Here is a 23,505-nt window from a genome sequence, read left to right as displayed (position 1 = left end):
GGAGAAGGAGCCTGAGCCCGTTTCGGAGGGGCGGGGGGCCCTCAGCAGCCACCTCTCCCTGGAAAGGGGAGGGGGGGTGTCACCCAGTGCATTAGCAGCATCACACCCTCCCTCGCCGTTGGGCTGGGGGGGCCCCGGCGCAGGCTCAGGTGCTCGGGCAGGGTCCCCCCCCCACGGCTCCTGCCTGCCCGAAGCCCCCGCTCTGAGCCCTGCCCTTGGCAGCACCGGGCCGGGGTGGGGGGGGTCTCCTGCCCACCATCCCTCCCGCCGCCCCCCCAGGCGAAGGAGCCCAGCCGGGGAACATCCACATGTTTTATTTGCTTTCCAAACCAAAGCAGCTCCAGCCATTGCCCAACAGACGCATTCACAGCCTAGAGACATCCCCCCCCCCTCGCGACATTGCCCCCCCCTACCCCCCAAAACCCGCGGTCCCCAGCCCAGGGCTGCTGCTCCTGGGGGACGGGGCTCAGCCCTGGCTCCCCCCACCCTCTGCCAGCCCCCGCAGCACCCGCACCCTGCACCCACCACCCTCCGCCATCGCCCACCCCCGGCCTCAGCCCCTGCGCTATTTACAGCCTCCGCACGCCCAGAGCCCCTGGGCAAAGACCCCCCCGCACACTTCCTGGCACCCCCTCACCCTCCCCAACACAGACCAGCGGTGTAGGATGGGGTGGGGGGGTGTCTGCAAGGACCCCCTCCCCACATCCATAAATCCCCACACAAGCTGGGACCCACTGCCCCACGGCAGCTCCCCCCCGCCTTCCCACCCAGGACCCCTCGATCCAACCCCCCCCCCCCAAAGCCCTTCAGCACCATTCGCTTCCCCTCCCCACCCCCCCCCCCACCCCAAGATGTACAATTCCAGAGCCGTAATAAATTAACCCCTCAGAAATGTCAGCACCTATGTTAGAGAGAAAAAGAAAGTCAAAAGTGCTTGGAGCTGCCCGGCCCCATGGGATTGGGGGGGGGTTGGCAGAGCCCCCTGAGCCCCCCCCCCAGCTGCCCTGGCAGGAGCGGGGTCCTGCGTCGGGGAGGGGGTGTCCCCCACACGTTTCGGCTGGCTCCGTGTCCGGTGTGACCGTGTTCTGCCACGTCCTCGTGCCGCTCGGTCGCCCCAATGCCAAAGAGCTGCGCCCTGGTGCCCCCCCCACCCGCCCCCCCCCGCACCCCAGCAGAGAGGGGACCCTGGCGTTGTGTCCCCCTCCCCACTCCAGCCCCCCGAGCTGGGGGCCGGCCGCAGGGGAGGCAACTGGGGGCTCAGTCCTTAAACCTGCGGCTGGCTTGCATTTTCTTGTAGTAGTGGTCCACCTCGCTGTCCCCCTGCCCGTCCCTCTCGGCCGGCTTCCTCCGCAGCGTGGACTCCCGGCTGGCCGTGCCCAGCAGCCCCTCGGCGGGGGGGTCCCCCCGCTCGCCTCCGCCCCCCACCGCCCCCGGGATGGCGGCCAGGCTGCCGTAACGCGGCTCGTCCTGCTCCATGTCGCTGACGGAGGAGCCGGGGGAGACGCCGGCGCTCTTGGCCGGGCGGAAGCCGCGGAAATCCTTCCCCATCTCGCCCAGCTCGTAGGCGTCCGGCCCCTCCGGCCCCTTCGGCCCCGATTTCCACTCCCAGGGCCCGTTGCCCGCAGAGAGATGGACGACGGGGTGGTGGGGGGCGTGGGCGTCGATGGTGATGATGCTGGAGCTGTCTCGCTCCGAGGGCGAGCGGTACTGGGAAGAGTCGGAGCTGGTGGAGGACGAGGAGGTCTCCGAGTGCTTGGGGGTGACGGAGACCATGCTCTGCTGCTTGGACATGGCGATGACCTGCATCAGGCGCGGGGGGTTGGCCACCCGCTGCGCCCCCCCCTTCTCCGCCACCATCACCCACTTGGCCCGCACGGCCGCCCCGCTGCCGGCCGGGGCGCCGGCGCCCGCCTGGCTCTCTTCGGGGATGTGCACCAGCTGCGAGGCGCCCGGCCGCGACTGGATGAGGACGCGGGGCCCCATGGCCGCCCGCTCAGCCGAGCGCGCTTGCACCGTAGGGTAGAGAGAGGGGGGCACGTCCTCGCCGGCATCCCCCGGCCCCCGGCCGTGTGCCGCCGCCGCCTCCTCCGCCAGCGTCATGCTCCGGCCCTCCAGCGACTTCTGCTTCCACTCGGTGATGAGCTGCTTGGAGCGGGAGGCGTCCACGGGGACGTGGATGGTCATGTGCCGCCGCGCGGGGTCGTCCATGGAGGGGGTGTTGACGCGGGGCAGGGTGTTGCTGAAGGTCACCATGTTCTCCTTGCCCATGGGGCTGCGGGGGGCCAGCAGGTCCACGTCCACACTGGCCCGCTTCAGGCTGCCCAGGGAGTTCTTCTCCCGCGGCACCGGCCGCGCCACCTCCTCCAGCCGCGTCTGCGGGTTCAGCTCGTCGGTGCTCACCGACTTGTTCTGGTGGTAGACGGAGTCGTGGCCCCGCTGCGTCAGTGCCCGCAGCGCGTCCTTGGCCGGCGCCGGCGCCGGCACCCTCTCCATCGGGGCACGGAAGTTGCCAACGGCGTGGTAAGCCTGTGGGAGGGGGAGCGTGGGGTCAGCACGGCTCTGCGCCCACCGCCCTTCCCTCCCGAGCCCCGAGGGCAGGGACCGGCACCCACCAGGTAGGCGGCGATGCCGGAGCCGATCAGGAAGCCCACGTAGACGTCGGCTGGGTGGCTGCGGTACTGGGTGATCTGGGTCAGGCCGCAGACGCCGGCGGCGATGGCAAAGGCGAAGACCAGGATGGGCTTGAGGAGTTTGGTGCTGTCCGAGATGATGGAGTTGAAATACATCTGGCGGCGGGACGATGGGGCAGGGACAGGCTGTTAGTCGCAGCTGGTGGCACCCGCTGCCACCGCGGGCACCGCAGCCTCCCCCCTGCCCAGCCCCCGGCCATGCGGAGAGCCCGGGGGTGCGTGCGCGTGGGTGAGCACACGGGTGTGCAGGCACCACGCCTCGACACGTGTGTCCGGCAGAGCTCGTCCGTGCACGGGAGGGGGTGCAGAGAGCAGAGGGACGCTGCCGCCCGGTGGCACGGAGCCCCGGAGCTGGCACACGCGGGGCCGAGAGCCAAGCGGTGCCGGGAACTCACCGACACGTAGACGGCAGCGAAAGCCGAGAGCGTGGCGTGCTGGGACGGGAACGTCTTCCTGCGGGGGGAGACGGGGGCACGGTCGGGACAGGGTGACGGGGTTGGCATCGTGGCGCGGGTCACACACGCACCCCCCCGGCACGTACCTGGCGGAGAGGATGGCGTGCTTGTCCGTCCCCGAGCAGATGTCCTGGGTGATGTAGGGGTTGGCGTCGCAGGGGGTGCCCAGCAGCGTGTAGTTGGGCTTGCAGACGGTCAGGAAGAAGGGCGCGTGGTAGCCGGTGGCCAGTTGGATCACATCCGTCACCAGGGCCGTGGCACAGAGCCCGAACACGTGGACGCCTGGGGGTGGCAGGAGCAGGGTGACGGGTCACCCCTGTCCCACGCAGGGCACCCAGCCCCAGGGCACCCACAGGCACCGGGAAGGGTCCAGTGCGGTGTCTGGGTGGGGACGTTCATTCCCGCTATCGCATCCCGGGTGTCCCCGCGTCCCCTCCATCCCCGAGACCCTTGGATCAGCCCCCCCAAGAGGCAAAGCTCCTGCTCGGGCTGCGGCACAACGTACCCACAAACCTTACGGTGCGGCGCAGGAAGGAGTTGAAGTTGCAGCCGCCGGCGTTAATGCTGCCCTCGGCTCCGGCGCGTCCCTTCAGCCGGGACTGCAGGCAGTACACGATGCCCTCCCCGACCATGATCTGGGGAGAAACCGGGGGCTCAGGGGGTGCTGCCCTGGGGGGTGTGGGTGTGTGTGTCTGGGACATCGGCGGTGCCACCACGCGGATGCAGGGCACCTCCAGGCTCCCCGCACCGGTCCCCTGGTGCTGCTGGCACCGGGATGCCAAGCCCTGGCTCTGACGCCGGGCCGGCTCCATCCTCAGCGCCCCCCCGACCCCTCAGCGGGACGAGCCCCGGGACGCACCGAGGCGGCGGGTGCGGCGAAGGCCAGGCTGAGCAGCATCAGCAGCGGGATGAGCTCCTCGTTGGTCTCCACGTAGGGCATGGAAAGCGCCCGGTCGTAGCACTGGAAGCCCACCTTGGCCGGCTTGAAGAGATCCGTCAGCTCCAGGAAGTAGAGCGTCACGATGGAGGAGGCCACGATGGGCAGCTGGGGGGGGGCAAGAGCGTGGGGACCACCGTGCCACCCCCAAATGATGCGCACCGGCATCGCGGAGCCCGCCGGGAAGGGGCAAAGCCCCCAGACCCTCTACGCCAGGGCAGGACCGGGGTCTGGGGGGGTAAGACCAGGGCCTGGGGCAGGACCCCCCGTCTCAGCCCCCCCCACACCCCACCCCCCCACACCCACCTCCACGAAGTAGAAGCAGGGCAGGAGCGTCATGCTGTCCTTGGGAGCCCTGGCCTTCTCCTTGGGGGGGATCATGGTCCTGGGGCTGGTGCCGGGGTCCCGCCGGGCTGCGCCTCCGCCCTGCCGTGGGGCAGCAGCGTCACACACCCCCCAGCTCTCAGCCCTGCGGGGCGGGGCGGGCAGCCCCCCAGCTCGCCCCGCTGCCCCCCTGCAGCCGCTCACCGGGGGGATGCCGCCAGTACCGGGGGGCTGCCTCCGCCGGGACCACCCCGGGCATCACCGCGGGGCGAACCGGGCCGGGCCCGTCCCCGCTTCCCCCCCCAGGGGACCCCCAGCACCCCGGGGTGGTGGTGGGGGGTCCGGCCGAGCGGGGGGCTGTGACAACAGGTGGGGCGGAGGCTCGGCTGTCGCGACAGGCGGCCGCTACCGCGACAGGCGGCGAGGCTGCTGCGGAGGGCGTGGGGAGGGGGGTGTGCCCCCCGCAGAGCCCAGCCGAGGATGGGGGTCCCCGCGCACCCCCCGGCCCCAACCCCCCCCGAAACTGCTACCGAGCCCCGGCTGCAAAAAGAGAAGGGGGGGGGAGATAACGGAGATGGAGGACCGGGGGGGCAATAGCGGGGGGGCACAATAGAGGGGGGAGGGGGGCAATAACGGGGGATGAATAACGGGGACGTATTACCGGGGGGGGTACTAACGGGGGGGCAGCAAGGGGCACAGCACGGGGCGAGGGGGGGCGCTCCCGGCCGTGCCGCAGCCGCGGGCGGGGGTCGGGCCGGGGAGGGCGGGGGTGGGGGGTGGGGGTGGGGGGGGGTCGGGAAGCGGCCCTTTGTGCTGCCCGCGGCCGCCCGCCCCCCACTCACCTCTGCTGCGGCCGCCCGGGGGGGCCGGGGGGCGGCGGGGGGGGGGGGCGGCGGCCGCGGGGCTCCCCGGGAGCCGGGATGCTCCTGCCTCGGCGGAGCGCGGGGAGCGGCGGCTTCCTCCGCCCCCGCCACCTCCTCCTCCTCCTCCTCCTCCTCCTCTTCCTCCTCCTCCGCCGCCGCCTCCCCCCGCCGCCCCCCGCCCCGCCCCGCCCCGCCGCTCCCGGCCCCTCCCGGGACGCTGAGCCCCCGCGGGGCCCGGGGACGGGGGGTCTGGGGAGGGTCTGGGGCGAGACAAAGGACCGGGCGGGGTCGGGGGCTGCGAGCAGGACCCCCCCCCTAAGCTGCGCTGCACCCCGGGCTCTGCAGCTGGCACCCGGGGGGGACCCCACCGGGGCTCGGCCTCGCCCGGATCAGCGCTTTCCCCCCGTGTGCTGGGGGCTGGGGGGGTTCCCCCCCCTCCCCAGGGACCCTCCTGCCCCGCGGAGCCCCCTCCCTCCCCCGCCCCGGGGCCGGGGTGACCCGAGGGCTGCCAAACTGGGGCTCCCGCAGCATGGGGGTGTGTCACCCCCCAAACGCCCCCTCCCCCCCCCCCCAGAGCCCCGCCAGCCCCCAGCACCCCATGTCCCAGGCACCTCAGGGGTGACTCGGGGGGAGGGGACCCTGTCCCCACGCTGGTGATGCCGGTGCCGGCAGAGGAGCATCATGGATGGAGCCCAAGGCCACCCTCAGCTGGAGCCTCCAGTCACCCCGAATTCAGGGCTGGGGGAGCGGGTGTGACTCTCTGCCCCCCCCCCCCGGGACCACCAGCACCTCTCGGACGAGGTCGAGATCCCCAGCCCTGTCCTCCCCTGCCGTTGCTGCCCCACGCTCGCAGTGGGTCCCATTCCCAACCGAGCCCTGCTCCGTACCCTGTTCCCGTGCCCTACACCCCACACTTCGCCCCCCTGCCACCCCCCCCCCCAGCTCACGGTCTGGTTCAGCGCAGCCCCACGCCGCGGCACCAGCCGCCACACGTTGCCCTCGTTCCATTTTTGGCCCTAAGTGGGCAGAAATCTGCCGGCGCATTTAACGTCTAAATCCCGAATCCCTGGAAGCCCCGATTAAGCCGCTCTCCCCGCGGAAAATCCCCGGTTTGAGCCAGACTCGGCCACCTCCGGAGGCTGCGTCGCGTCCCCCCCACGGCCACATGGCCCCAGCCCTCTCGCCATGTGCTGCCCCACTCATGGGGGACAGCGGGAGGCCCGACCACCCCCGCAGAGGGACCCCCAGGTCCCCGGGGCACCCCGGCCCCCGCGCCCCAGCACCCTCCTGGCTGGTGTCCCCGTCCCTTGGCGCTGGGGGTCGGGCGGTCGATGGCACGGGGTGCGGGGGGGGGTCTGTGCAGACAGACGAAGGGAACCCAGCGATTTTGAGCCGTAAAGGCTCATGGTGCAGGAGGAGGAGGAGGAGGAGAGGAGGATGATGATGGTGGGCTCCGTCCCTTTGCCCGGTTTCCCCGGTTTTCCCGGTCCCGGCGGCGCTGGCGGGAGCACGGCAGAGCCTGTTGGCCACAACGTGGCCAGATCCCGCTGTGGACAATGGTGGCCACCCCGGCGAGGAGCGAGCTCGGCCCCAACCGGGCGGGGAGCGATGCCCAGACCCCGGCCCCGGCCCCGGCCCCGGCCCGGCCGTCGCTCGGTGCCGTCGCTCGGGGACCCGCGGGGGGAGGCGACGGGCGGCTCCGGAGCTCGGGGACACGCCGGGACCGGCGGGAGCCGAGGCGGTGGCTCCGCTTAGTGGCACCGGGGAGAAAGGCAGGGGGGGACCGGGGCTGCCGCTGCCGCCACCATCCCTGCCACCGCCATCACCATCACCCCCTCCGCCATCACCGCCCCCCCACCACTGCCACCCCCCTGCCATTGCCACCATCCCTGCCACTGCCACCGCCGCCGCACCCCAGCCCTCGCCGGAGCTCCCTCGGGGCAGGGGGTCTCCCCCCGGGGACCCCTTCCAGGTGTTGGTGGTCCTGCCCCCCGCCCTCCTCATCCTCACCAGCCCCAATGGCGAACCCACGGGGGACGCTCAGCTCCGCTGCCCCGGCCGTCCACCCAGTCGGCACACACTGGCAGCCCCCCCCGGGGGTGGGGGTCCCTGGGCAGTGGTGGTGGTGGTGGGGGGGTGCTGGGGCCAAGCCCTGGCGCTGCCGCATGTGCCGGAGCCTTCGCGTGCCAAGCGCTGGATTCGGTTTTGGCTTTGAAACCAGCAGCGCAGAAATCCCCCGCGGCCGGTGCCAGGTCCGGCAGCTGGGACAGGCTGTTTCCTCCCTCCCGCCCTGTTTGTGCCGGGAACTCTTGACCCCTTTTTATAAGCCGAATATTTAAAAACATTTGGCCTATGCTGCGGAAACCCCCCCGCCTCCGGCTCCCCCTGCGCTGCCCCTTCCTGCCCCCCCCCCGCCCCCGCCACCCCAAAGCTGGACATAAAAGTGAGTCCCAGCCCCAGCCCCGGCTGAGCGGCGTTCTCCCCACGGACCCCACGGACCCCACGGACCCCACAGCTGGGGCAGAGGAACCACTGGGCTCCACCGCAGCCATGGGGCTGAGTCCCGCTCCCGTCCTTGTCCTGGCTCTGCTGCTGCTGGGGGCCATGGTGAACGGTGAGCGCACCCCCCCCGGGGACGGAGACAGGTTGGGGCAGCGACATCCCCAGCATGGGGCAGGGGTGGGGGTGTATGTGTGTCCCCTGCCCAGCCCCCCCCTGATTCCTGCCTCCATCGGCAGCTGGGGACTGCGGTGGCCTGCGGGGAGGGGTCCAGGGATGCCGGGAGGGGACCACGGGGGTGACCCTCCCCGCGCCATGCCCAGCTCACCCGGCTTCTCTCCCGCCCGCCACAGGGCAGCCCCGGGGACGGATCCTGGGGGGCTACGAGGCCAAGCCCCACCTGAGGCCATACATGGCCTCCCTGCAGCTGGACGGGCGGCACGTCTGCGGGGGCTTCCTCATCGCCGAGCAGTGGGTGCTGAGCGCTGCCCACTGCACCGAGGAGACGTGAGTGCTGAGGATCGGGGCGGGGGGGGGGGGTGTCAGTGCGGGGGCTGCTCCGTCCTGGGGGTGGGGGGGTGGGGGGCTGCTGGACTCAGGCCAAACCCTGCTCCGTTAGCCCCGACCCCGGCACTGGGGCACCGGTGACCCCCCCCCCGGCAGGTCCCAGCACCCTGTGGGGGGCTCTCCGGCCCCCCATTTCCGTGGCCGGGGGCAGTGCCACCCCCAGTTCCGTGTGCCCCACGGGGTGGGCAGAGCCCCCGGCGCCCCACGCGCTGCTTCTTTTCCAGGGACGGCAAAGTCTTCCAGGTCCTCCTGGGCGCCCACTCCCTGACGGAGCCCGAGCCCCACAAACGCCTGTACCGGGTGCGCGCCCAGATCCCCCACCCCGGCAGCAACATCCACAACAACAAGGACGACCTTCTCCTCCTCCAGGTGGGCTCGGGGCTGCCGGGACCCTCCTCCCTCCTGCAAATCCCTCTGCCCCTTGGGGTCACTGAGGGCGGTGGGAGGAAACCCTCGAGGCCAGACTGGGGCTGCTCGGTCCCCCCCGTCCCCCGTTCCTCTTTCCCCGCCCCATGGGTCCATCCCTCCTTCCCCCACCGAAGACCTTTGGGCTGCATCCAAACGACTCCGTCTTCCCCGGGATCCTCGTGGCTGCGGCTCCGGCTGCGGTCCGGGGGCTGCGGGGTGACGGCGAAGCCCTGAGCCTGGCGGAGGCTGGGATGGTCCCGGTGCCAGGTCCCGGGCCATAAACCGGCCCCCGCTGACCCGGGTCCCCTCTTGCTTCGCGGCAGCTGGAGGAGAAAGCGGAGCTCAACGCGCACGTGCGGGTGCTGCCGTTCCAGCGGGAGGACAGGGACGTGGCGGCCGACACGGTGTGCGATGTGGCGGGCTGGGGCACCGTCACCCACAGCGGCCGCCGGCCGGACAAGCTCTACCAGGTGGAGCGGCCGGTGATCAGCCGCGACGTCTGCAACCACCGCACCCGCCACGACAACACCATCACCGAGAAGATGATGTGCACCGACTCCCGCAGGAGGGACACCTGCAAGGTACCGCTTGCCCCGGGCTCCCAGCCCGTCCTTTCCTAGACACGGAACCTCGGCTGGACCCACGGGCTGGGGCTGGGAACCCCCTCGGGGGTCTGGGAGAAGGGGGGGCGGTGGGGAGGAGACCTGCAGCCTGGAGGAGGTGAGGCGTGGGGCTGTGGGGCTGCACCCCCAGGGTGACGGGGGGGCTCCTTGCCCTCGGCTGATGCTGCAAAGCAGCTCTTGTCAGCCTGGAGATGGGGATGAGCCATGGGCATGACCCAGCGCACCCCAAGGGCACCCCAAGGGCACCCACCGATGGCTCTGCCAGAACGATAGGGGCCACCCTGAAAGTGTCCCCTGCCCCTGCCTGCCCCACCGCATCCCGGCAGAGCCGGGAGTCCAGGCTGTCAGCAGAGCAAGGAGAGGAGCCAGGGCTGGCGAGGGACGGGGCTGACCCCCACCCACAGCTCCTGCGGGGGAAACCCACGTCTGAGAGGACCTGACCCCCACGGAGCCGTGGGTCAGGCGGGGACCCCCAGCTCCGGGTGGGGGACGGGGCCGCCGTCCCTGCCGAGTGCTGAGGAGCCTTGGTTCTGCAGGGAGACTCCGGCGGCCCCCTGGTCTGCAATGGGGTGGCCGAGGGGGTGGTCACGGCCGGCTCCCGCGTCTGCGGCAACTACAAGAAACCCGCCATCTACACCCGCATCGCCCCGTACGTGGCCTGGATCGACAGCGTCATGGCCTCCGCGGCCGGGGAGGGGGACACTCGCTGAGCCGTCCCTGGGGACCCGGCTCCACGCCACGGCTTGCTGCTGCCGGCACGGCCAGAGCACCCACGACGCCCACGCTGCCGCTCGGGGACAGCCGCACCGCCGAGCGCCCGGGGGGCTCCCACCGCCGCCCCCCCCGGAGCATCCCCCCGCGCCGGGAGGAGAGCTGGGCTGGGGGGACCCGCCAGAAACCGGGGGAAGGGGGTTCCCGGCCACGGCCGCCCCTTACAAAGTGTGGGGCCCGGCCGGGGAAGGGTGGGGGGTCACAGCCCCCCGCGCTGGTGGAAGCCACAGGCTTTGCTGACCGCGCCGTAACGCTGACCGCGACCCGCTGCAATAAAGCGATGGTGATTCCTGCAGGCAGAGCTGGCAGGACCATGGCGGGGTCTGCGTGGGACCCCCTGCCCGGGGCGGGTGGGGGGCACAGGCAGCACCAGGAGGAGCTGGACACGAGGGGGGCAGACGCTGAGGCTGAGCCCATGGGGACAATGCGGCCAGGGCCCCCCCATCCTCCCCTCCGCGATCACATTTCGGGGGGAGCCCCATCCCCTCCTGTGCCTTGGCCGTGTGCTGAGACCCCCCCCAAACTCACTGCGGTGAGCGCTGGACCCCAGCTCTGCCCCGGAGTGGCGTCTCCTCGAGGGGCATGGGGACCCCAGCGGCCCCCCAACACTGCTCCTGGCCCTGCTCCCACCCCCGTGCCCCACGGCCGAGCACCCCCAGCCCATCAGCCCCGGGGGGAGCAGGGGACGCATCCTGCGGCACGGCCACGATGAGGTGCAGGGCCAGGGCCTCCCGCGGAGCCCTTGTGCGGCCATTTGTTAAAGCAGAACCTGCAAATTGCTGACTAGGCAAAGGGCGGCTCCGGCTCCCGCGGTGGGGGCCAAGGAGGCTGGGCAGGACCCGTGCCGGGACCCTCCATCCTTGTCCCCGGGGCCGTGGAAGGGCGAAGGGGGCTGGAGGGGGAGACGCCGGCGCTTGGCTCAGGGCCTGCGGCTGTTTTTGGGGGGGAGGCAGAGCCCTCATCCCGCAGCTGCAGCCCAGCCTCTAGGAGAGACCCCCTCCAGCCCCGGGAGCGGCCGGCACTGCGCTGCCCCGGCAGGACGCTGGTCCTTGTCCTGTGTCCCCACGGCGGCAGGACCAGTGTGTAGGGGAGCCCCCCCGCCCTCCCGCAGACGGGGGGGTCCCCCAGTCCCTGGAGGGAGCCAGGCCAGGAGGGAGCATTGGCAGGGAACCGCGAGACCCTTCCAGCATCCCGACCCTTCCAGCATCCCCATCCCGGGAGCGGGGCAGAGCGGGACAAGGAGCGATGGAGGCAGGGTGGGATGGGGCAGAAGGGCGCCGCGTGGGGGGCGGAGGAGGAGAAAGCGGTTCTGGGCTTCAAAACCCACCTTCCGTCCCTCGCTGTGCACGTGGCCACCCGGAGCTCAGCCAGCGCCTCGGGGAGCTGCTCCCAGCCCCGGGCTCCATCTCGGGCAGGAGGAGAAGGGGGGACACGAGCCTCCATCCTCCATGAGCATCCATCCTCTGCGAGCCTCCGCCCTCCCCGAGCGTCTGTTCTCCATGAGCATCCATCCTCCACGAGCCTCCATCCTCCCCAAGCATCCAACCTCTACGAGCCTCCGTCCTCCCCGAGCGTCTGTTCTCCATGAGCATCCGTTCTCCATGAGCATCCATCCTCCATGAGCCTCTGTCCTCCCCGAGCATCCAACCTCTACAAGCCTCCATCCTCCCCGAGCGTCCGTCCTCCATGAGCATCCATCCTCCATGAGCCTCCGTCCTCCCCGAGCATCCAACCTCTACGAGCCTCCATCCTCCCCGAGCGTCCGTCCTCCATGAGCCTCCATCCTCCACGAGCCTCCGTCCTCCCGCGGAGCAGCCGCTCGGTCCCACCTCCGTGCACCCAGGGAGCAGCGGCAATCAAACATTAAATAACCCCAAACCCGTTCTCTGAGCAAAAGGAGATTAACGAGGGCCCGGGTTGATTACAGTTTTACTTGCAGGGGAAAAAAGAGCCTTAACAAGAAGTTGTAGTTTCCTAATTAGCCATTTGATTTTCCTTAATTACCACAAGAATAGCAAGGCAGAGACCAGCTCCGTACAGCAAAACATTAAACGGAGCTGAGAGACGAGCTCTTTGCCACAGCTCAATTTTTCACTAATAAATGAAAACGCAGCTCCAGAGGGAAGGGAATATACAGAAACTGGCGCGTTCGCTCCCTTAAATGGCAGGAATTTGGCCAAGCCGCAGCTCAGCTCCGAGCGTCTCCTCTGCGCTTGGTCAAAGCGCACGGATGTTTAGGGCCGATCCTGGGGAGCCGCCTGCTCCAGCCCTGTTCCCAGTGGCCACCGGCCACCCGGGCTCCCGTGAGAAGGTCCTGCCCAACTTGGGCTTCCAGCCGGGGGCTTGCACCAGCCCCACGTGCGGGCAAACCCGGAGCAACCGCTCGAAGGAGCTTGCACCGGCTGGAAGTCCCGGAGCTGCGCTGCTACATCCCGACTGCCGGGAGGCCGCGGGGCTCCCCCTCCCGCAATGAAAAGCCCGTCCCGAGAACCGACGGCCGCAGAGAGCGGAGCAAACGCACACCGGTAGCCCAGGGCATCCACCCAAAGACCAAAGAGCCAGGGCCGCTACACCCAGCAGATGCCACAGTGTTAGCACCATTAGTTTGTAATTTCGGGCAAATAAGTGCGCTCAGCGAAGCGGTAGCTCCGCACCGTTAAATGAGGGCCAACGGCTGATGCGATTTACGCCTGACCCTGGGAGCGGTACGGAGCTGTACACCAGAACACCCTGAAATGTCCGGCTTTGCCTGAAGCTGGAGACTCAAAACCATCCCAATGACTTGACGCTTTCTCCTCCTGTGTCCGTAATAACCGGACAGAAGCTTGAAAACACTAATTTCCCCTTCCAATTTTGCAAATGATGGCAGCTCCTTTCCTAACAGAGATGCAATTAAGCAGGGCTTTCCCGCTTCTGCTCGTGCATCGACTGTCCAGGACGGGTGCACGACCAAAGTCACACGAAAAGACCAAACATTCCATACAAAATTCAGGGAACTTTTATTTACAAAAGAGCTGCCGGTTCGATGAGAGCCAGAGGGGTTTGCTCCAGGGAGCAACAGTCCCGTGTTCCTGCTCCTCTGGAGGGGGAAGCGACTGCTCCGTTAAAGGTACGACGGCGAAGTCTCCCATCAAGTTCACTCAGAGGAGGGAGAAGCGCGGGGGAAGAGGGAGTACCCAGCCCAGGCTGCGCTTCCCAAGCAGCCCGTAGCAAAGGCTGAACAGGAGGCACCAGGTATTTGTTCCCCTTTTACCGGGGACTTTGTCCGTTCACCCCCAGCCACCACCGTCACCACCCTCTGCCCAGGCGGGGGCTCACGCCGGGGTCTGGCCCCTCCGCCTGCTCGGCCCGGACACAAATGCCGCCGGGCGCTCGCCTCCCAGGCTGACCCTGACAGGGAAACCTCTGGCGTTGCCTTCCGGCTCTTCCCTGTAAAAGAAGGAAGAGCTCCCTCCCCTCTTTTTTAGGGCAGAAAGATCAATGCAAGAGCAGCAGCACCGCGGTCGGCTGCTCAGCGCCGTCTCACGGGCCGACACTTCCAGAAGGCTCAGAAGAGCTGCCGTCCCTTCGGCCCAGACGCCTCCAAGGAAGGAAGCTCCGAGCAGCTCTTCTGCTTGGCGCCGGCTGTTCCCCTGGCTCAGGAGTAGCTGAGGGGCATCCTCCTCCACAGCCCCCCACACAGGCAGTTCTTGATCCAGCGCTGCTCCCACTGCTTCACCGCCGTCACTTTGTTGGGCGATTTCAGCATCGTAACACACCCACACCTGGAAAGAAACGAGAGCTGCAGCCAGGCTCGGGAAGAAAGAGCCAGCACTGCCGGGGCGTCCGTACGGATCACGCGGGGAACAAAGAATCCGAGGAGGAAAGCAGCTTTCGTGTCATTTGCAGGTGATGTTTGTGAGCTCTAAAAGCCAGCTGAAACCACGCGAGCAATTATCCAAAGGGAAGAGAGGTTACCGTGGAACAGAAGGCTGTCTTCAAGACAACAGCCCCCAGCTGCTATTTATACATAAAACAGCAGACAGTCATCTTGTAAAAATGATCTGCTACAGAGACTTTCTATTAAAACCAATAATTAAAGCTAATGCAATCACATGATTAGATGGATGTTTGCTCCCTGCCCCATTGTTTTGAAATCCAGGCTCTTTTGTGAGGGTGGATGAAGAGGACGGCACAAAGGGACTTAAAATGCAAGCCTGGTTTGAAAGACGCCCCAAAAACGGCACCACGGATCCTGTGATTATTTCCTCTCACCAGCTCCTCTCCAAGAACACAGGTGGTTTTATTGAAAGACCAGACCTGCTAAACAAGCTGAGGATTTCTCGTGCCTAACGGACTCCTACAGGCCAAATTCTGGACTCCGCTTACCTGCGCAGCCCGACCGCTCTCGGATTTTTTCTGTCAAAGCGCTATCCTGTTTATCCCGTGACCCACAATTCAGCCCTTAGATGAAACGCGCTTCAACCACTGGCCATGACGAAGGTAGTTAATTCTCACAGACCTGGGGTTACTTTGCACCGGGCAAAGTAATAAGATTTTTAATCTAACAGCCCTGCTGCAGTGATAGAGCAGCAGCTATCTCGAATCAGCGATACAGTTTAAGGATCGTGGTTTTTCCAGGTTAGTGTTGCCTTAAAACACAACCACGACTGCTTTCTTCCAAGGCTAGGGGTAGCGCCGTACACCAAAAGCCTTATTATAGAAGCAGCATTTCCTCCTGCCGCCACAATTAGCATGAAATGTTACTGGGATACCAGCGAGGATGGTAAACAGAGACTGAAAGAGCTTTTGAATGACAAAAAGAACAGTTTGAGTCTCTGCCAAGAGCTCCTCTGCACTGAAGGGATGAGCTTGCGGCGCTTACCTGGTACACGACTTGCATTCCTCTGTCGGGTACGCGCCTAAATGAAGCCGCCTCAGATGATCAATTTTGGGCTGTCCAGGTGCCCTGGGGAGGAAGAAGAACGGGAACGTTCTAGAATATCACTTTGTAAAAGCTGTTTCCAGGACAGCGAGCTGCATTTCAGTGGCCGACGCGACACAGGCTTTGATTACCCAGTCCACCGAGTGCCAGGGGATTCCAGGCCACGCTGACACGAACCTAATCACAAACTAGCATTCTTCCCCCCCTCCATTTGCCACCTCTTTTCAACGCTTTAAATCCCCAGCCCACTGCAAGTTAAGAAATTAATTCAAGCAGAGAGAACAAACTGCTCTTGGGTGACACCAGCAAGTGGATGAGCCAAAAAAGGCAGGCGTCCCGAACACACCGACCCCTCGGAGCTGCAGAGATCCCAAACCCTCCCGACACCCCCTTCCCGTCACACCACCGATTCCTTTCGGGTCTCTGCACCTGACAAAGGCATCAAACTGGGAAGAGACAGTGTGACCGACGAGCCCAGGAGCTTTCCCGAACTGCAGCCGGACAAGCTGTTTGTTCTGCAGCTTGCTGATAATGCCGTCGTTGATGGGCAACCAGTCAATGTTGGGAATGAGCAGCTGGCTAGGGAGGAGGCAACACTCGTCTATCAGGGTATCATCTGGCTCCGTTATGTGATTTTCCTCACGACCTGCATGGAAAATAAAGCGAAGAGAGAGAACCAGCCTGATCTTTAAATTTCTCATTTAGAGATGGCGAGAACTGCGTGCAGTTTCCTCCTCCATCCGCCAACACGGCACAGCAAACAATAAACTTGGCAGCTGTACTTGCCCTTTCTAAACACCACAGACCCACTCAGAACTCACTCCCCGCAATTATTCCTTTCATGCACGATCCACATTAAGGAAGGGTTCTTTTGTTCAGGGAAACCGGCAAACACTTACAGCACAGCCAGAGTTTAGTCAGGAGCCTGAAGAGGAGGGACATGCTGTCCTGGGTGTCGGAGGTTGCCGTGTAGACGGGAAGGCAGCTTGGCTTCAACAGCCCCCAAATACGGATCACCACCATCAGCTCCCTGAACATGCCCAGGGAGGCTCCGTCTCGCAGGAAGCTGTGTCCCGGCCGCACAGGGGAGCCCTGCGGAGGAGGAAAGAGCCGAGACTGGGACCTACATGCAGCCTGCCGGAACCCCTGCTCCGTTTTCAGACAACTCCTCTTTTCAAGCACCACGCAGCCTGCGGCGCTCTCTGCCAGAGGATGCTGCGCAGGCCTGAGGGACGCAGAGGTTCAGGAAAAGCTCAGACAAGTCAGGCAGCCACCGAATGCAGCTGCCAGTCACTACACCACTGACTCCCACATGGGCACGGAACAGACCATTTTGTATTTCTGCTGTTTCGTACACTCTTCTCCCAAGTGTCGGTTCCGACAGGAACACCGGGGTCATGCGTGACTCGGCTAAAGCCACCTGAACACTGTACACAGATTTTTTTTGCTCCTCTGGGCCTGTTCTCAGCCCGCCGGGCTCTCACCTGGTTAGGCAGGCTGGCCAGCAAGTACAGCACAAAATCTCCCACCCACTGGATGAGCTGCTGCAGGGACTGTAACGTGGTCATCTCCAGGACAAATTCTTCTGTCTTCAGGTTAATCATCACCTTGTCGATGTCTGAAACAGAAGCAAGATATCTCCTGGCTCAGGAAGATCCAAACTCCGCCCCTTGTCCCTGCAGTGCCAAGAGAGGTCACCCGCTTCTTCCTCAAACCCCGGGAGCTAATATGAGACCATGACATTTTATATCAAACCTAAAAGGGGGGAAGGATCTGATACAAACGACTCAGAACGCAGTGCCTGACGTATGAGAAATCACTACCTATATCTGTGATCTTGGAGCAGATTTCGGTGAGTCGGTCCCCGGGGCTCTTGTCCGGGGTGTTCAGGAAGTGTGGGCGTAGCAGGGATTTCAGGGTGCAGCTAATGGCGATCAGGAAGAGCTTCGCATGGTAGTCACACACGCGGGCTATGGTGCTGGAGGAGAGCTTGCAGAGAGACGCCTTCATGGCAACAATGCGTGTGGAGAGGACCTGATCGACAGTGAGACACCAGGAAAAATAAAGAAGTAAAGGCAGAATGAGAATAAGCTCATTAAAGCAAGCTGCTTTATTCTCTACTCTCCGTTTCTGCCACATGAATGACAGGAATAGTGAATACTGTGCCGTGCGTGTGAATACTGTTCTGTGCATGTACAAACAGTGCTGCTGTTCCCAGAATCTCTGCCAAAAATAGACTTTACCACCTCACAAGAAGCTTCCAACAGGTAGAGATGCATTAATGTTAGTGAAAATGAACACTGCTTAAATGGAGGTTCTTCACACCTCGAGTACTGCTCGAGTAGTGTACTCGGAGACAGCACGGCCAGGCAGTCAGAGCCGTCTGTCCTCTGAGCGCTGGCAACGACTACCCCCTCCTCCCAGGCACCGAGACCCCTCCGTGTGCCCACCCTCTGCCTGGGAGCTCCCGCTGACCTGCTGCAGGGCCGCGTTCTGGCGCATGTACTCCTCATGCAGCTTCTCCACCAGGTTCTGGACCATGTTGGGCTGGACGTGGAGCAGGATGTCCCACCAGTCATAGCCAGTCACCATGCAATACTCCAACAGGAACAGCAAGTGACGGAGGGACATGTTCATGTCCAGCACGTGGCCCATGGAGGGGGAGATGCGAAGCATGCTCAGCTGAAGGGAGGAGGCAACGGAAAATCCCTATCAAGAACCGAACTGAAAACATTCTGCAAAGCTGTAACACAACACAGGGCCAACCGCTCCTCATTCCTGACCCAAAGATACAACTCCTGCAGTAACAGGATACAGCCCTTCTTGTTTAACACGGATCACCCAGCTGGACGTAACATTCCCAGTGTTTTTCTGAGCAATCCATCGCCTCTTAGAGAGACAGAGAGAGAACCTGGACAAGAAGAACTAACACATACCCCTCAAGCAGAGCACAATACCTTCCCATGGCTATCAATGCCAGCCAAGGCCAGAGACGTCCAGGAGAGCTGCATGGCTTTGAAGTGAACCAGGGGACCAGCAGTTCGCTGCCTCTTGATAGTCTGCTCATCCACCGGGCGCTGGGAGGAAGAGCCGTAGAAGACGGCCATCATTTGCAAGGACAGGCGATGAACTATGTGGACGCTGCCATCGTGAAAAGCCAAAGCCAGACCTGTGGAGAGAAAACAGCCGAGGGTGAGCAAGCGACTGCTCCCAGTGTAACCCAGACCTCTCCCAGAGAAGCTGCCACCACTGAAAGCCCACGTGGCAACAACACAGCACCCAAAAGGCTGTGGGCTCTCAGGCACATTCATATCTTGAGGCCACATCAGCACTTCAGAGATACGCATCATTCCATGGAAATGAAATGGGATGGATAGGAAGATACCAAACTTTTCCTATCAGCATTTCATATGGTTTATTCTGAATTCTTCCTTCAGCTACAGTTCAGAAGATGAAGAAGGGAAAGTTTCAGGCAAAAGCTACGTATTTAGAAAGAAAATAGAAACTCCTTACCCAATCCAGGGAAGAATTTGGTGTCGTTTGCTACCTTCAGATCAGTATTGGTCAGGGAGATGGGCAACTTCGGCAGAGCCACAGCCGAAACCCGATCCAAGTCATTGGTGGCAGAAAGAATCCGCCATTTCAGTATCATGGGTTGCTTGTCTCCAACTATGAAAAATAAGTAAATAAGTGAGACATCTCTCCCCAAAGAGATCAGAAAATACACCCCCACCAATTTCTGCCCACACTCCCCCTCCCCAACTAAGCGGGATCAAGCACCGAGTATTTGTTCATTCTACCACACCTGTATATTTCCCTCATATTTCCCTATTTTTTTCCTGACCTCAGTAATTGTACAAACAACGGCTTCTTTTTATGTCTCTTTTGATGGAAGGCTCTGCTGCTAGTGATTAAAAAAATCCTTATGTAGAATAATCCTTTATATTTCACCAGAACAAAACACATAGATTTGTTTTATCTGAAATCAGGTGGAAAAACCACGCAGACTGGACAGCCTGATGAAACTGGCTTTGCTGCACGATCTTTTTGTTTTAGAAGGCTCGGCTCGCTCGGTTCTCAGTGGGAAGAGCGGTTCCGCAGGTTAACACAGAAAATGTCTTTTATTGAGTGAAAGTAACAATCAAACCACTTCCTGGAAACCAGCAATTTGTTGCCTAAGATGCAAACAGATGAAATAGAGCATGTGACTGAGAACACCTGCAAAATAAATACGGGATTCTGGATAATCTCATATAGGCAATAATGGATGGGAGAACCTGTCTTGCACTTTCACTTAGCCCTTGCTCCTATTTTTAAGCGTATCCAGTGCAGGAACTCACCCACAGGGGAGATCTGCTGAAAGATATTATTGACCGGCAAGCCCTCTTTCCGCAGAGACCAGCACTCCACGATGCTGCTGTTTTGGTTGGAAGCACAAAGCAACACCTGCAAAATAGAAACCCATACTGCAACCACACGCCCAAACTTTACAATAGGGAAAGACACCATCCCCTCGCATTTTCCGCGCTTCCCTCTCTCCTCCATTCTGAGGCTGCTGCTTCTGATTAGTTTATATTCCACCAGCAAAAAGCAGAGGATTGTATCAGCAATACGTAACGGTGAAGGCCCTAGTTGCAGCTAGAAGCAGAGAGAGGCGGAACTCTGCCATGTGCTGTCACAGCCTGTGCCTCTCCACGTCACAAACGATCTCACCTCTCGCCAGCCTTGTGACCTGATGTCGCTCGCACACATTGGGAACTAAACGTAAAGGAAAGGGCAAAACTGAACTGGGTGTGAAGCCAGAGCAGACACTGTGCTCTCCAACAAGGCATTCCGTCCTAACCAGAGGAGAGAGAAGAGCGGTTGGGCTTCATCGAATCACTTAGCTTTCCAGAATCATATTAGCAATCCCCTGACAAATAGAGTTAAGCTACAAAATTAAGTCACGCAGATCAAGAGCTCCAAGTGTTCTGGAAAGGAGATGCTTTGAAGCTGAGACCTAGAGATGAAAGACTTCCCATCCCAGAACCTTCTGGACAGCGCAGCAGAGCTCCCCTAACAACCATGGCCAGATCCGGAAAATAAACAAAGCAAAGCATAATCAGGCTAACGAAGGACTGGGCTTTTCCACGAACTGGAGGGCTCAGCCATTACACCCCCAGACATTTTAAGCGCAGCCTGTGTGACAGCGGAGCTGAACTAGCAGTACTTCCAGAAACAGCAGCTAGAAACACAAAGGGCTTTGCAGGACACGATCATTCACCTCCAGAGCCACATGGGGAAGCCAAAGGTGGAGCAAACAGCTCTTTCCTTGCTATTCATTTAACTCCTACTTGCTTTAACAGCATATGCTCACCTGCTCTGACATGTCCCGAGCGAGGAATTTCAGGTGAGTGATTGCTGGGTATTTGTCTTTGCGGGCAGGGTCCGTGGTGCAGCGCATGAAGAGTGAAGGCAGGATTTCAGTGTCTATTTTGCATTTCTCATTCACCACGCTGACGCAGACTTTGTAGAACTGGACAGGGGAGGTGCTGCTGCCATCGGATGTGGCCACCACGATGTTCCCCCCACCAGTGAAGGCAACATCTGCCAAGGCAACGCGACAGCGGAGGCGGCACAGGCTCTCTGTGGATGTCAGCACTTGCCCGTTGGGCTTGAGGAGGGAGACTGTCACCAGCCCACTGATGGTCACAGCAATCCAGCCCTCCATGGGCTTCCCGCCAAACAGCGTCAGCGACGGAGAGAACTTGACCCTGGAAAACTTCTCCCCAAAGTTCGATGCTCCAGACTGTGAACAAAGGTCAACAACACAAAGACATTTGCACCCGATACCCGCAGCGCGCTCTCGAGTGCAGAGCGCTCCTCGCTAAGTCACTGCGGAGCTGAACAGAGTCAGATGAGGGCACTGAGCTCCCACACCCGACTCTTGCTACGTGATCCCGGAGAGGCCCCTTCATCCCCACACCAGAGGAGTTCCAGCCATGCAGGCACATGCCAGGCCCTCAGCGAAGCTCTCCGAGCACCTGACACAGCTCCAACCTTGCTAATGTGGACTGAACCTGGAAGACCGACACTCCCTCTCCCTTTCTGGGGCCAAATCCAGCTCCGACATCAACCCACTGCACAACCCTTTACGTCCCCGTGCCTCGGGTTCTCCAGGACTAAAGAGAGGGAAATGCTTCTCTCTGTGGGACACCCTAAGAGTTAATGTTTAAAAAAATGTAAGTAGGTAACTTCTACTTGGCAGACTTGCTCTTTTTGAGTCTGACAGAATTAGACACGTTTCTAAACAAGCAGCTTATCTCCATACACATACGGCTCCCATTCCCAAATCCCTGGATTAAACCTCAGGACCTCAAATACATTTCTTCTGAAATACTACCGGGAGGCACAGAAATACTTTTATCTCCAAGGAAATTGAAGCACCAGACTAAGGAACACGTGTTTCAAGCACCAAGAGAAACAAGGCATCCAACCCCCACTGAAATTCAGCAGGAACTAGGAATCTCACTTTTCTTTTGCCTGGGAAACTTCCCCTACTCGACCTGCCCAGGGCAACGGGTGAAGCCCAGAGCAACGGGAAACACAGACAGGGGTTTTCCAAGTCCTTTGTTAAGGACCGCGTCCAGCCTTCCTGACTGGATCCCCTGCAGAGCTGTGACAAACCTTTTCCACGTGCAGAGCCAGCTTCACGCCATTGTGCAGCCAGGACAGGGCCACAACCGGGTCCCCTTCCACCATACTGCCCACGGTGTTCTCCCAGCTGTTGGCCAAGTGATCGGTCATGCTCCAGCACTTGATGTGGCCATCTGCGTCTGCCGAGAGCAGCCTGGAGCCTACGACAAGGGCACCTCGTAAGAACCAGGGCGTGCAGCCAAAAAAATCAACCGAGAAACCAAACCACCCCAGTGCAGTTGGAACAGAGACACCCAATTCATGGCTGCAAAGCAACAAACTCCCTCTCCACGACGAATTGTATACCATCATTTTAGGAAATGCACACACGTGAATGGTGGGACAGAGGGTAACAAGAAGGGATCCAAGCTCACCTGACTGATCCCACTCCAAACAAGTGATGACTTCAGTGTGTCCAGAGTTAACGGAATAGACGTCCCAGGGATGCTCAGTGTCGATGATATGGACCATATGAGTGAGATCTGCCCGAAAAGACAAGTGAATCACTGTCCCTGGCTACCCGCTCTCCAGCTGGCATTTCTAAACCCACAGAGCCTCAGCTAGAGTAGGGGAAGGCAAAAAATGTTATCCTTCCCAAAACTGTTTGACAGAAAATAACTGCATTTGGCAACTCAGGCGAGGTACCAGATACCAGCGCAAAGCTTGCCCTGGTTTAGCAGAGTGAGAACAACTCCCCAGTGAGCAAAACACCCAATAAATCTAAGGAATGGAAGGGAAAGACAGAGCACGAGTTTCCTGTGTTGATTACTGCAGGTGAGAGATTTTAGGGTCAAAGCAGAGCATGGCCCATCTGGCCCAATGGCTCCTGACGGCAGGACTTGCCTAAACGCGTTGGGAGCTTCCAGGAGACGTTACCCAACCTTCCACAAGCACACCATACCTTTTTCCTCCTCATTTTTGAGGTCTGTGGTGAAAGCGATGAGGTTGCGGCAGGACCAGGCGCACACTAAGGGGATGGAAGGGCAGTGGTTGCTCTTCGGCTTTTTCTCCCACTCGCAGACATAGGCCAAGTCCATGGCGCCGCTGGCCCTGGGACCCTGCAGAGGGACCGGCGCTCGCTCCTCCCTGGAAGCACGAAACGGCCAGTTCCACGGGACACAGGCCGCAGGCTGAGGCCGAGTTACACCGGCACCGCACCGGGATGCGCCCAGGCCCTGCTACGCCGCACCCCCGGCACACGGGGAGGGGGAAGAGCAGCAGCCCCCGGCTCCCGAGGGGCAAATGGGGACCCCAGCCCCCAGAGATGTTTGTTGGGGGGAGCGCGGCCCCCCGGGGCGCGTGTTGGGGACAAGGCCGGCACCGGGAGAGGCCCCGGCGCCCCGTCCCTCACGGCGGGGGGAGCGGGGCCTGCCGCAGGGGCGAGGCGGGGGCGGCCCCGCCGGCCCGCAGGGGGAAGCGGAGGGGGTCTGTCCGCCGGGATACCGACCCCCGGCGAAATGTCGGGGTGTGAGGGTGTCCCGGTCCCTCGGGGGGTCCCGGTCTCTCTCACGGGAGTGGGGGGGGCGGCCCCACTCACCGGCCCGCGCCACCTCCCGCCGCGCACCAGGACCCCGCCCCGCTCCTGCGGGCTGCCCGCCGCGCGCCTGCGCCCCACACCGCGCGCTCAGGCACCGCCGCGGACAGCCCGGGCCGGGGGCCCTCAGCGCTGGGAGGGGGGAGAGCTAGGAGGGGAAGTGCCAGTCAGTGGCGCTGATTTGCATGGAGGCCTACCCAGAACCCACCGGGGTAAAAACACCAAATATAACCTA

General features: G+C 62.7%; 3 protein-coding genes across 5 annotated transcripts; 1 reads left to right on the top strand and 2 right to left on the bottom strand.

Moving 5' to 3' along the window:
• Positions 1 to 1,174: 1,174 nt before the first annotated feature.
• On the bottom strand, positions 1,175 to 7,551 carry PLPPR3 (phospholipid phosphatase related 3). Of its 2 annotated transcripts, XM_063357830.1 has the most exons (8): positions 7,280 to 7,551; positions 4,389 to 4,508; positions 4,005 to 4,190; positions 3,651 to 3,780; positions 3,232 to 3,427; positions 3,086 to 3,143; positions 2,613 to 2,786; positions 1,175 to 2,526 (listed from the first exon to the last, which is right to left on the bottom strand). In XM_063357830.1, the coding sequence occupies exons 2-8, from the start codon at positions 4,461 to 4,463 to the stop codon at positions 1,258 to 1,260; spliced, it is 2,088 nt and encodes a 695-aa protein (XP_063213900.1). In that variant the 5' UTR covers positions 4,464 to 4,508; positions 7,280 to 7,551; the 3' UTR covers positions 1,175 to 1,257. The 2 variants fall into 2 exon arrangements, with proteins under 2 accessions (XP_063213900.1, XP_063213901.1); XM_063357831.1 differs by lacking the exon at positions 7,280 to 7,551 and having other exon boundaries at positions 4,389 to 4,930.
• Positions 7,552 to 7,718: 167 nt separating this feature from the next.
• CFD (complement factor D) lies at positions 7,719 to 10,432 on the top strand. Its single transcript, XM_063357842.1, has 5 exons — positions 7,719 to 7,883; positions 8,122 to 8,275; positions 8,560 to 8,704; positions 9,067 to 9,324; positions 9,903 to 10,432. Exons 1-5 carry the CDS (start codon positions 7,820 to 7,822, stop codon positions 10,074 to 10,076), a joined length of 795 nt encoding a protein of 264 aa, XP_063213912.1. The 5' UTR covers positions 7,719 to 7,819; the 3' UTR covers positions 10,077 to 10,432.
• A 2,685-nt stretch (positions 10,433 to 13,117) lies between these two features.
• MED16 (mediator complex subunit 16) lies at positions 13,118 to 23,334 on the bottom strand. Of its 2 annotated transcripts, XM_063357824.1 has the most exons (15): positions 23,274 to 23,334; positions 22,638 to 22,822; positions 22,111 to 22,218; positions 21,728 to 21,897; positions 20,418 to 20,849; positions 19,402 to 19,507; positions 18,575 to 18,730; positions 18,019 to 18,230; positions 17,537 to 17,743; positions 16,885 to 17,095; positions 16,546 to 16,679; positions 15,961 to 16,153; positions 15,491 to 15,707; positions 15,002 to 15,085; positions 13,118 to 13,901 (listed from the first exon to the last, which is right to left on the bottom strand). In XM_063357824.1, exons 2-15 carry the CDS (start codon positions 22,771 to 22,773, stop codon positions 13,775 to 13,777), a joined length of 2,493 nt encoding a protein of 830 aa, XP_063213894.1. In that variant the 5' UTR covers positions 22,774 to 22,822; positions 23,274 to 23,334; the 3' UTR covers positions 13,118 to 13,774. The 2 variants fall into 2 exon arrangements, with proteins under 2 accessions (XP_063213894.1, XP_063213893.1); XM_063357823.1 differs by lacking the exon at positions 23,274 to 23,334 and having other exon boundaries at positions 22,638 to 23,264.
• Positions 23,335 to 23,505: the final 171 nt, after the last annotated feature.

This window comes from Chroicocephalus ridibundus, chromosome 22 (assembly GCF_963924245.1).
Source record: "Chroicocephalus ridibundus chromosome 22, bChrRid1.1, whole genome shotgun sequence".
NCBI classification, from domain to species: domain Eukaryota; kingdom Metazoa; phylum Chordata; class Aves; order Charadriiformes; family Laridae; genus Chroicocephalus; species Chroicocephalus ridibundus.
This window is presented reverse-complemented; position numbering and strand designations above follow the sequence as displayed.